General features: G+C 31.8%; 1 protein-coding gene across 1 annotated transcript in view; it reads left to right on the top strand.

Annotated features, from left to right (window-relative positions):
- Positions 1 to 13025, top strand: part of LOC143247368 (centromere protein K-like) — a 67211-nt gene extending 54186 nt beyond the window's left edge. The window contains exons 8-9 of the mRNA XM_076495338.1: positions 1525 to 1584; positions 5180 to 13025. Coding sequence (XP_076351453.1) covers positions 1525 to 1584; positions 5180 to 5338 — 219 coding nt within the window. The 3' untranslated portion in view covers positions 5339 to 13025. The remainder of the gene's footprint in view (positions 1 to 1524; positions 1585 to 5179) is intronic.
- Positions 13026 to 13230: the final 205 nt, after the last annotated feature.

Here is a 13230-nt window from a genome sequence, read left to right as displayed (position 1 = left end):
AATAAAGGAAAGAAAATACAGCAAAAATTTTCGTTTTTTACAGGTACTAAATTACTGATTAAAGAAAAAGAAAGAAACAAGAGAACTGAGGACATGGATATAAACTTTAGGTTGCAATTAATGACTCAAACAAAACATTAATCAAAAGGAAACATTAAATGAAACTTTAATTTAATACTGATGGAGAAAAATTTCTTAGGATTAAAATAAGGTACTTTTCCTCATGTGAACATAACAAATGTTCAATCTAGTTTAAGATGTTAAAGTTTGTGTTTGTTATCATAGAAATTTCAGAAAACTGTCTCTGAAATTTTGGCTAATAATATGTCTTCTTACTTAACAAAATCTCTTGCTAACTTTGCTGTTTGCCTTCCAAATATACATAAAATGCTGCAAGGATCACTAATTATGCAATATCTAACAAACTCTTATAGATAGGATTTCTCATTATGATAGGCTACAAACTTTAATGTTTTAGAGGGAACAGGCAAGGGACCCTTGTCCCTTTAACTCACACTATACAATGGCTAACAGTAACACTTTCCAATTTAATTGGGAACTTTAGTGTCACAAGTGTCTTGTCTGTCTAGAAAAATCTAAATATTGTAGTAAAAGATCACAGGTTTATCTGAGTCTGTTGTCTACTGTATAATTTGTGCAGTGTCTTATATAATGATGAAATAGATCACAAAGTCAGATATTTTATGAACACAGCAGATATATTAGTAATTGTAATAGCAGTGATCTGTTCTCCCAACATTGTTGTGGAGGCACAATCTTTCACATCCCAATCTAGTTGTTTTAACATCTACTCCAGTTGGACACGAGGACCAGTGCCTTATTTTTATCCTAGGTACCTTTTATCCATCAGGATTAAATGAAAAATTTCTTTACATTTAGATTTTCTATCTGATAATTATTTTTCAATCCATTGCAGTAGTATAAATTTTGCAGCTGATACCATGTAAGCTTTCATTTCTTTATCTTGTTTAGTACCTCTTAAAAAGGAAGTTTACTGCATTTTATTCCCCTTCCTTTGAGGTATCTTGATTCGCTCTTTCATTCACACCCAATTACATGATACATAATTTGCTTTTTGTTAAGATCATTGCAGAAATTATGAGTCACCATGCCTTTTGTATGAATGGTTTCTATCTCTGATGATTTAGAATTAAATATTGTTTTAGTTTCTTGATCATCAGAGTATGTTTTATTTTTATATCTTGTTCACTATTGAAATTACATATTATGTCGAAATTCTTTTCATGAACACTTTCATCACATTCCTGATCCATATGTATTTGAAGAATTAAAAGCACTAGACTCCAGATGTTCTGTTATACAGTGATTTAATAAATCATGGTTGACTTCACATGATCTCATTTAATACCAAAGATTAGCTTGTTTCACAAAAATGTTTATACTGTGATAATTGTTGTATGTAAGTAACATTGCATGTATTGTTATTTTTTAATGTGCCATTGAAATATAAATGAAAGTCTGTCAAAATATTTTTATAATTAGTATTCAAGAATGAAGAGAAGAGAAATCCCTAGAATCAAGACTGTTTCACAGATGTTAGAGGTAAGTTTAAAGTGCATGCTACTGTGTTTGTTCAGTTATCAACCCTCTATTCCCTGTGAGCTCTTTCTAGGTGTTGAGGGTACACTTGCATTTCAATTTTCAAAGCTTATGTAAAAAATAATAATTCAACTCTTATTTCAGCAACTAGTGAACCCTCTGGCCCCTGGCCCACATTTACAGGGCCAGTAAATCTGATAGTTAAATAGAAACAAATGCAAAATCTAAGAAGCCCTACTTATACAACAACAAAAACCAAATTAAACCAATATAAAGAAACACCTTTATAACTATACTAATTAATAACCCAACATCTAACTGCAACACCCCCTACAATCCTGTACCTGTTTAATATCTCGTCCCTAAGACATGCTTGGCAATGGTAGTTGCGAACTTTTTGTTAACCTGAAGATAATCTAAGAAGGTCGAAATGTTGTTGTATACTTTATTTTAATTAAAATGCTAATACTCATACCAGCCATCTTGAGAATACATAAATGCAAAGATGAATAAAAAGATCTGATTGGAAGTTTAGGAGACGTAGGAATAAAGCACAGATCAGGAGATTTTTATACCTTCATGATGTGTTATACATTCTTCAAAATGTTCCGAGTTTAAATTGTATTTATTTGATAGCTTTGGAAATTTGTTTCTATCACAAAACATCAGGTCAGCTTAGTTAGATGTAGCAAGTACGGTAGTCAATGACAAATTATTTCAGTGATTCAAATCTGTATTTATCTTATGTAATTGTAAAGTTTATATTCAACCAATGCATATAAGTAAACAGAATTACTTAAAAAAAAAACTTGGTTAGATATCAGTTTACCTTGACTAAGAAATTGTTGGTAAAAAGTATTGTAGCTTGACAAAGATTATGATGATGCCAGTTTGAAATGCTGTGTGATTAATCTTTGTACGTTTTTGCTGTTTTTTTTAGTATTCATAGTCAGGATAGTGACTACTGCAGTCAACCAAATAAAATTTCAGAAGTATGTTTTTTGAATATCAATCAATCTTAATACTGACTTGGTATATAGAATATGGAACTTTCTCATCAGTGGTACATAAATTTAAATTGTAAAATGTAATGAGGTATATCTGATGCTTTTTAATTTTAATAATTTCAAAATATAAAATGATAGAAAAACTTAGGTTCTATGATTTTTTTTAAAGCCAAAACCATGTATTATTTAATAAGTTTGTTTTAAGTTTCAAAACACTTGGGTTTAGAATTTCCACAATTAGAGGGAAAAAGTTACAGGATATCAATGGAAAGAACTGGTGAGAGGGGTGCCTGCTTTATGAATTTTAGGGAGACTCTGTGAAATACCAGGGTGGGGACCTGTTGAATGCAATGAGGCAACAACATTTTAAGATATATTTTTGTTTTTTAAGCTCTCTCAGGTATCTGTTATTTTTTTCCTGTCATTGGATGTAAGAGATAAAGGCTCATTGTTAAGGATTTCAAATTTGTAAGAATTATCAAGACTAACCTGCATTTTATTTTACATGATTCAACAGATTTTGTTTTCCATTCACATATAAAAGAAATCTTCTAACATGCTTATTAAATAGAGCTTACAACCTGTGTTCCATGTGCCTTAATTTGCACTCAGAAATTTTGTACATATGAGATACTCAGAAATATAATGGTTTTCCTTAACATTTATGAGAAAAACTACTAATATCTTTGTAACTAAGAAGCTCACAAATCTAATAAGACTACCACTTGTACTCAGATTCATTATATACTCTTGTCTTCCATACATTGGTAAACAGATCTTATCTCTAAAATGTCAAATGCATGAATTATTCATAAATACTTTAATGTTGAATTTAAATTGGTTTTTAAATCTAGATTGTGCAAACAAGACTTTTTCCATTGTAAAAGTCCTTCTCTCACTTTCTCTTTGTTCATGGTTTTTATATTATGTGTGTGGAGATTGTAAAGCCCCTATGTTGGCAAATTCAAATGCCATCTTAGTAGTTAGATTCAATGAACATATGGGAATTTTTATTAAAACAGGAAAAAAAATTGAGTAATCCATGTGCTTTTTCTATATGCCAATGGGTTTTTCAAAATATTGAAAATTAAGATATAAGTGTTAGTTGATAATTCAATAAAAAAAGAAGAGGGAAGTAATTGCATTAAATTGCAAGGAAATTGTTGAACAGTTGTATCCTATTGTTTTAATATAGATATTTGACGACAATATTTTTGTACTCATAAGGTTGACTGAGTAGTTGCATTATATCATGTAGATGTAAATGTTAAATAAATGTTATTAGCTATACTGATCTCAAGTTACTAAATAAGGAATTATATTCTACACTGATTTACAGGTATTAGGTAAGAGATTGTTGGTTACACTGATGTCATGTTAATAGATAAGGCTATACTAGATTATTGTTATAACAATTGGTTATAGTAACTATAAATTGTTTTACTAGATAATGTATCTCAGAATGGCTGGTATAGGTATTAACACATTTATTGGTAAGCAGATAACAATGTTTTGACTTTCCTACATTAAGTTTTTTTGTTAACCTGAAGATGACCTAGGAAGGTCGAGACATTGTTCTCTGCTTATCAGTAAAATTGTGAATATCCCTACCAGCCGTTCTGAGATATGTTTTAATTTTAAGTGTGTTTCAAGCCATCAAGAGTTACTAGATAAGCCATTGTTGGCTACATCTAAGTTAGTGTCCTTGAATGTAGTTGTTTAATCATATCCATATGTTATTCAGCAGAAACTGTATAATACTAAAGTTGAGAACCAGTTAAAATGTAGTTGTTTGTATTGTTTCAGTTTTTCATGATATCTTTAAGCCCTATTGAAAGCTAACTACTTGAATAATATGTTATTACAATCAGCAGTAAATGAGGTTTATATAAAACTCCTTGCATGGTTAATAAATTTTAGGTATCTACTGAAGTAACTAAAAAATATAAGATGTTTAACCACAGTTGAAGGATACATTAGAAATATAGGCAGACAAAACAGTTGAATTTAAATAATTGCTATTTTGCTAAATTGTTGTGGAAAACAAAAATATATCTTTGTATTGAGAACTGTTGGGAAAAAATATTTCAAAAGGAACAGTAAATTGATCTTTTTGTCTGTATTTTTAATAGCAATTTTAATGCAAGTTAACATGAATAACATTAGGCTTAGCATGATGATTGTTGAGGAACAATGTATTTTTTAAATTTGTTTCAATAGAATTAATATCAGACAGTCATACCAATGAAATTTACATTCCAAACTTTGGTAAGCTCATGTTAGCATCAAGAAATGTTGATTGTTGCATGTGGCACAGATACTAAGTTAGTTTAGTTTTGTTTAGAATTATTTAATATTATTATTGTTACATGTTTACATATTAAAATCAAGTTTATTTTTAACAAAGTGTTAATGGAACATGATAAAGTATGAAAAATTATCTTTTCCTTTTTATTCTCAGAAAAATGTTTTCATACAAAGCATTTTAGTTTTAACAAACTGATAAGTTTTGTTTTTTTACTTTCATCATAAGCCTAACTGTTTTTAACTAAACTGTAGAAGCCTTCAACTTAGTTTTTGTATTTTGACAGATGTTTATCAACAAGAGCTTAAATACACCCCATGATCCATGGGTTACAGAAGATGAATCGTTATGGCCTCCTTACATTGAGTTGCTCCTGAGAAGTGGGATTATTGTTCGACACAAGGATAACTGTCATATTTTTAAATTAGAAAGTTTCCTCAGTTGAGACATATATTTCTACAAAACTCATAAACAGATATTTTCCCATCCAGGCAAGAGATGTAAAGTTTTTTACTACTGTAGTATAGTTATTATTTTGTACATAACATGTATATATATATATATATATAATTGTATATTAAAATAACTAAGTATGCTTGCATATTTGTGCATATCAATGTATATATAAGCATATGTAACTATGAAGGTGCTCACAAAGCTTTCACACCTTTTTATTAAACAAATGAGTAAAAGTAATCATTAAAGTAAGTAATGGTGTCAACATCTTTGTGTTCGTGTTCTACGTACTATTAACATTTTCAAGCAATTCAAAAGTAGCTGTTAATGTAAAAAAAGAAGGTACTGTTTTAACATTGTGGTATGTTGAACTTGAATTAATTGTCATCAGTATTCAACATAACCGTTGGTGAGTTTAGAAAGAAAAGTCAGTGAAGCAATACTACTGGTAATTTCTCCAGACATGCTGTGTCATAGTTAAAAGAATGTATACTTAACACAAAATGTAAATAAATAGAGGGTGTGTGCATTTTCATACATATTATCTTATTTTGTGTGGTTTGAAAGTTGTGGGTTCTCACAAATAATGCTTCAAGAGTTATTTAAAGGTTTTGGGTATTTACATATATATAAATTTCAAGATTCTTTGAAGATTTCTTAATTTTTGAGGTCATATGTACTAAATGCAGATACACTTTCTCTAGATCTTGAAGGTTTGTGAGAGCGTTTGCAATTTCAACTCATCTCATTGTACATAGATGAGAATAAATCTAGAGGTTGGGAAGTATGTGTATACATACATCTTCATATAAAGATCGGTAGTAATGTGTGTGTATATCTTCTATTATTGCAGATCTCTTTAATGTTTTTAATGGTTATTTCATACTTGTACACCTAGCTCAGTTCACATTTACAGGTGTCTACCAATGCTTGTGTTTTTACACTGTCAACCCTTAACAATTCTGGACATGTAGATTTTATAGAAATGAATAGGTATGCATTTCAGTTTTCCTGGTTGTTAATTAAGATGTATGTGTATTTGTACTTTCATCCATATTACAATATTTTCCAGAAGAGTTAGGTGTTATGGAAGTTGATACACGAAATACGTCTATGAATCAACTTATTTGGTTTATTTAGTATGTATTAAAGTATAAGGAGAGGTTTCTTCCCTTTGGTTGCATAACAACCAAAGTTCTGAACCAATTATACATGCGATTTTATACCTGAATATAATGCTCGTTGAACCTGTAACAGAAATGTTTGTAAAACATTAAGAATGTGTAATATTTTGTGTGTATAAATGAATTAACTTGTTTCGATTAAAATACCCTGAATATATGAAAAGAGATTAATTTCATAGCATATATTTGTATAAACTGTTTTAGCATTTATATGCATACTCTCTAACATGTTACTGATTGTTTTTTTGCATTTTTTTTTCCTAGTTATAAAGGAAAAAGAACTGAGATGTAGTAAATGAGTGTTCTTGATTTCTGTAGTCTGACTTGGGGTTAATGATAAAGGTTTCCATTATTTGTTAGTATAATCCAGCCACACATACATATTGTGACATTGATTTAAAAATAAAATTTGTATTTCAAAACTTGTTTACTATCTGCTGACATCATTGCTATTTCTTGATCTCCTGTGTTTCCACTCATTGGCCATTTAAGCATAGAATGCTTGTTCCAATCTTTTATACCTGTTCAGCATTTCTAAAGCTATTTCTTTGTGTATATTTATACAAATAAAAAACAACAACTTACTAATGGGTATGAATTATTGAGTTAATTTGTTTTTCTACAAAGGTTAACCTCTAAATGTCTAAGCAAGATGTACACAATTATAATTTTTTTTTAAATATGCATTTATAAACACAAATAATACATAACTAATCAAAATATAGCCCAGCATGCCAGGTGGTAAAGGCACTTGACTCGTAATCTGAGGGTCATGGGTTTGAATCCCCATCACACCAAACATGCTTGCCCTTTCAGCTGTGGGGGCATTATAATTTGATGGCCAATCCCACTACTCATTGGTAAAAGAGTAGCCCAAGGATTGGCAGTGGTTGGTGATGACTAGCTGCCTTCCCTATATATAATCTTACACTGCTAAATTAGGGATGGCTAGCGTAGATAGCCTTCGTGTAACTTTGAGCAAAATTCAAAACAAACCAAACCTAACTAATCAAAATATAAATGTAAAAACCTAAATGTAATCCAACTATTTAGCAAACTACTACATATAAAGCAAGAAACACTTGCTAAACTTTAGGTACACCTCAAGAGAACAATGGACTAAGCTTCTTTTTTGTCTTATGCTAAAAATCCTTACACTGGTAGAACTGTCTTTAGGTTATAACTGAATCGTGGGAAATATCTTTTTATTAGTACTAAGCATGCCATTCAACTTCAAACTATAATCTAGAAACACAGCTTTGACTTTGTAAGTGGGCATGGCTGATCTTGAGCTTAGAAATATTAGAATGTAAAAACTCCTTTGAGGAATTCTTGGAAATTTTCTAGACACTAATGAAAAACAGGTGAAATTTTAATTTGACCTTCTAAGCTGACAATCTTTATTCTGTTCTTGCAGTATCATATGTAATTGCTCAAAGTTTAGACTTGTGACCACAAGTGGATCACATGACAACAAACCTGCATCTGATCTTTTAAAATAAAGGAATAAAAGTTAGACAGTATAAAACTTTAAGCTATGGTGCACTTGGTAATAGTAATTTCATTAAAATACATTCATATTAAAATGGCTTAGTTAAAGTTTGGATGTAACTCATTAAACATGTACAGAAGGGGTTTAAAAATGGTGACTTTGATATAGTTAAACAAATCACACTTTTCTCAGATTTGTCTTACTCTCATTATTGTCTTGAGTTATTTATCTTTAATTCAGTTTTTGTCTGAAGTTTATCGATGTTCCCCTCAGCAGTTTGAGGATTAGTTGGGGATTTCACTCATGTCTACATTAGTCAGATTGTCTTCATCCATTTTTTGGTGGTTTTCTGGCTTGTAGAATGGGTTAGTTTACTATCTTCTTTGTCAGTGCCTATGCTGGAGTGGGAGGGTAATTGGGAATGTGATTACATTACCTCCTAGACACCTGGAGTTCTTTTAACAGAATTCCATGGGTACTTTTTGTTCTGGCTTTGCGGTGTTGTTCATTCAATTTATGACATCTCCATCATTTTCTGTTTGACCTGTTGCTTTTTCACCTCTAACAGGTCCAAGGCAAGTGAAGCTCCGTTTCCAGCCCATAAGAGTTTTCTTCATCAAAAATATAGTAGGGAGGATTGATCCCATTCTTCTGGGATTTTATTCCCATTTATTCATGCTACCTAATAAGACAGGAAATTGGTGTCTAATCATCAGGCTATCTTGACTTAACCAACTTTGGGATCCTCCTCATTTCACAATGGAATCTTTTCTCATCCTACGATAGCATGTTGCACAAGAGCTCCAGATGACCAGGGTTGACTTTACCAACAGTTATCTCCATATTCCCATAGCATAATCTTCTTGGAGGTTTCTCAAGTTTGTGCACAAGAATCAGGTGCTACTCCATGCTCTTCCTTTTGATCTTGGATCAGCACCTTATGTCTTCTACAAAGTTGTTCAAGTTTTTTCTTATTGCCTGCATTCCTTGGGCATGTGCACACATTATTACATGGATAACTGGCTCTATTTTGTGAATTAGCCAAAGAACACTCCCAGATTTTCCTTTCAGAAACCACAAAAAGTGGACTTCTTTATGAAATTGAAGAAATCTATTTTGTCACCAAGGCAATATTTCATCCATTATCCATTTGTGTGTTTTTCAATACTCAATTCATATTTAACCAATGTCTCTAAGACCTCAAGCCATGGAAGGAGTCATCAGGATTTTACTTCATTCTCCTTCTCTTACTGCTCAGATGGTTCTCTCTCTCTTTTGTGGATGTGGGAATTCCTCAAACCTCTCATTCCTTTGGAACGAGAACATGACAAATGAATTATGCATTCTTATCCCTTGGGTCATCCTGTCTCATTATTCAAGAGGAACGTAGTCAATTATGAATTGTGGTTGGACCACAGCAACACTGTTATTGGGGTACCTGTTCCACCACCTTATTCTAAGATTCATATGTTCATAGATGCATCTCTTTAGGGATCATGAGCTTATTTTCAAGGTCAGTAATTCTCGAGTACTTAGACAGAAGATGAGTCCACCTTCTGTATCAACGTTCACAAACTTCTGGCAGTGCATGAGGCAATGGTTCCTGGTCTGTCTTTCCTGAGGGGAAAAATTGTCATGATATATTCTGACAATTTCATTGTATCTCAGATTTCTTGTCAAGGAATTTCACTGCAGATCACTTATTTTGACCCCTTCAGATTTTTTCAATGGAATGGATGATAGATTATTAAGTTTTTCAGTGGAATTGCTTTCAGTTCTGGTCAACAAAAATCGATGCCTCTGCACTCATTGGAATTTTCAGCTGTAGTTGTTTTGTTCTCAAGCAATGGCAGTAGATGTGCTCAGTTGGGACTGGACAGGTTTACATCTGTATGCCTTTCCACCAATTTGCATTGTCTCATCCTCCTTTGAGCCCTTAGCTTCATTCTTTTTTTCCACCTTTTTCTTAAATTGTATTTTTTGTTGTAGTTGGTCTGTAAACATTGTTGGTTAGAGTTATTAGCAGTCATGTGCATAGGACTCTTTATCATTCCAGATTTGTCCTGCTTTACTCTAATAGGTCTTTTTTTCCCAAACTCTGGCAGACAGGCCAGCCATTTCTTACCTTTATGATTACCCTGATTATTTGTTATGTCCTGTCAGGACTGTTAAGTATCATGTGGCCCTTACTAATTCATTTTGGGGTACTAGGAAGTGATTGTTGTCATTGGAATCCTTCTGTTTTCTGTGGCTTATCTCTCATTAACCTAAATTAATTTACACAGCCAATAATGGATTATCATTATGGTCAAGGAATTATATGTGCCACATCTCATCAGATTCATCATATCTCAATGTCATTAGCCACCTGGTTGAATTGTCCTTTGGAAGACTTTATGGGGCTGGTATGTGAACTATTCCTAATACTTTAGAATCACATTACTTTGATGGTCTGCAGTTTCCTTTTCTGAGAGTTTTTTATTACCTCCTTATAGTTATTTTGACTACAGCTGTTAGACTTTAGCTAGAGTTGAATATTTTCCTCAATCATATACTCTTATATCCAGGATCCCATTATTTTTCACTGTATTCCACTCTGTGGTGAGTGTTGTTAAGGAAAGTATGCTTTCTCTTTTCAATTCCACAGTAGCAACCAATTTTGTTATAATTGTTACAGGGTATTTAAATTGGGTGTTCCATAAGACAGTATCAGTGTCTACTAGATGGTATTACCTTATTATGGATTGTCACTCATGGACAATCATGTGTAAAGCTAAAGGGGGTTATACCTGTTCTTGCCAACCTTCAGGATCATTGAATCAAGATTGTTTTGCTTTTATAAAAATGTATGGAACTTACACTTATTGTACAGTTTCCAAAGCACTGTTTCTCAGGATTGCCCAATGTATTTTGCTTTTGTAGACTCTGCTAGTGGAGCTCAATTCTTACCAACTCTAGTTTAAGTTGCTTGAATGGCAGACAGGGGCTTTTCCTCTGCAGTGTTCAAGTGTGTTCCTCTGCTCTTTTAGAAGAGGATGAAGCTGAGGGTCTTTCTATTAGGGCTCTTGGATGGATGTTTTCCTTGATGTCAGTTGGAGTGGCATCACCCATCCACAGGACCCTATTTTGTAATTCAAATTCAGATTTAACATGAAACTATTTGGTTGGGGAATGGATGGTCCTTCTGTTTTATTAATGGTGGTTGAGTGTGTTGTTCATGGAAGATACAGCATTGTTTGTCCAATAGCCCGAGCCACCAGTGTAGAATATAGGTGCTATGATCCCTTAATACCATCCCCAAGTTGTGGAGCTGATCTTTACTGATGATTATTCGTATTCTATTCCTCTTTGATTTCAGAACTTAGTTCCAGGTGAAGAGCATACCTGATTTATATGTAATGTGGACTTTACTCTTATACCATTTTTTTATTTTGATACATTCCTGTTCTGTTCAGACACTTTCTGTATGGATCAAGCCTGCACTAGTCCCTCCACTTTTTTAGTTTGGTATTCTAGCTACAGTGTGAGAAAATGGTAAGTATATTTTGGATGTTAACATTTTCCTAAAATGAAAATATATTTCTGATAATACTTACCTCTCCCAACACCCTCCCACCCTACCTACCAACCAAAAGCTGATTTATGTCTAAAAAAAATTAGTACATTATCAGAATGAGGTGCATATGTACAATACCTAGATAGAGGGTGCATTGAAGTTGATGGAGAAATTTGCAAAGTAGAATTTGTTAAAGGCATTTGAGTGGGATATAAAAGTTTGGAGCAAGCATTCTCAGTGCTCAGATGGGCAAAGAGTGGAAACCCTGTAGATCGAGAAGTAGTGTCAACAAAGGTATGTATTATTGGAAATACATTTTCTGAAAACTGAACATGTAAATACGAAAATTTTAATGTTTCTTTATAATTGTTTTATCTGCCTTTGAAGGTGTTGCCAAGTTCATTGAATTTTAAATTGTTCCATGTACATCATTGAGGCAATATTTGTAACATAATAGAATTACAACTAAAATAAAAAATATTCCTTTGAGGTGAACTGTATCAAATGCATGATTTTATTTTTTCTTGTGACCATAATTGCCTTTAAAAGAGTGAGAATTTTTCAGTTAATTTTTCAGAAACTTAGATCTTTCACAGAACAAACAATGTTACTCAGCTAGTATATTTATTTGGTGTAGAATACATTTTAAAATACAAATCTTCAGATTAAATTAGGATAGGGATATCAACTTAGGAATTCTTATTTACTGTTTTGAATGAGTTTTGTGAAATTTTAGTACTTGTATATAGTTGTTTCATTTTCACTTGGAAGATATTTTTGATTACCATCATAAATTAATTTGGTTAAAAAAATTTGATCTTATTAGTTTCTCTACAAATAGATCAACAAATTAAATGAGAAAACTTTTCTAAGTCATATGAATAGTGAGCACTTTCTCAGTTACCTTTGGCATTAGACAATACTGTATTAAGTATGAAATTTAACTCCTGGAAGAGAAAATCTCTCATTTAATTATGATACTTTTACATTGTATGCTTTTCCAAAACATGGTGGTGGTGGTGGTAAGTACATCTTGTTTCTTAACTGTGGACTTCATAAATTTGAACTAAAATTGAAAGAGTAATGGAACTGATGATTAGCATTAACTTTGAGTTTGATTTTAAATGTTCTATTGTTAATTGTTTTTATTTATGTGTTAAATTTTAATATGTCATTGAAATTTATACAGTAACAGAGAAATTCATTGTTCCAGTCTTGTAAAACATGGGGTTTAATTTTCTCTGTAAACTTGTGTTTCTTGATGCTATCGAACAATGATCTGAAATTTAATCAACATAGTTTTGATTACAGTGAAGGTAGGAACTTCTAGGCAAAGATATTGTGTACTTCATATTGGTAGACACTAACCATGATCTATGGTTAAAAGAATTTTAGATTTACTTTGTAGGAATACCTGTAACCTAAAATCCTGACAGTTTATAGAATCAATTTTTAAACTTTAAGTTGTTTAAAGTTAAGTGTGCCCATTTTCATTACACTAGTATGGATAACATTTTTCCCCCCATCCTAAAACTACATTTTCACCTTTCCAAATCAAAATTTATTATTATTTTCTTAACCTTTTAACTTAAGATGATATGAATTGTTCATAAATTCAGTTATTATTTAAAGTTTAATCTTTTAGTTTT

This window comes from Tachypleus tridentatus, chromosome 3 (assembly GCF_004210375.1).
Source record: "Tachypleus tridentatus isolate NWPU-2018 chromosome 3, ASM421037v1, whole genome shotgun sequence".
In the NCBI taxonomy this organism is placed as follows: Eukaryota; Metazoa; Arthropoda; class Merostomata; order Xiphosura; family Limulidae; genus Tachypleus; species Tachypleus tridentatus.
The sequence above is the reverse complement of the archived record's forward strand: the minus strand, read 5'-3'. Positions and strand labels throughout refer to the sequence as shown.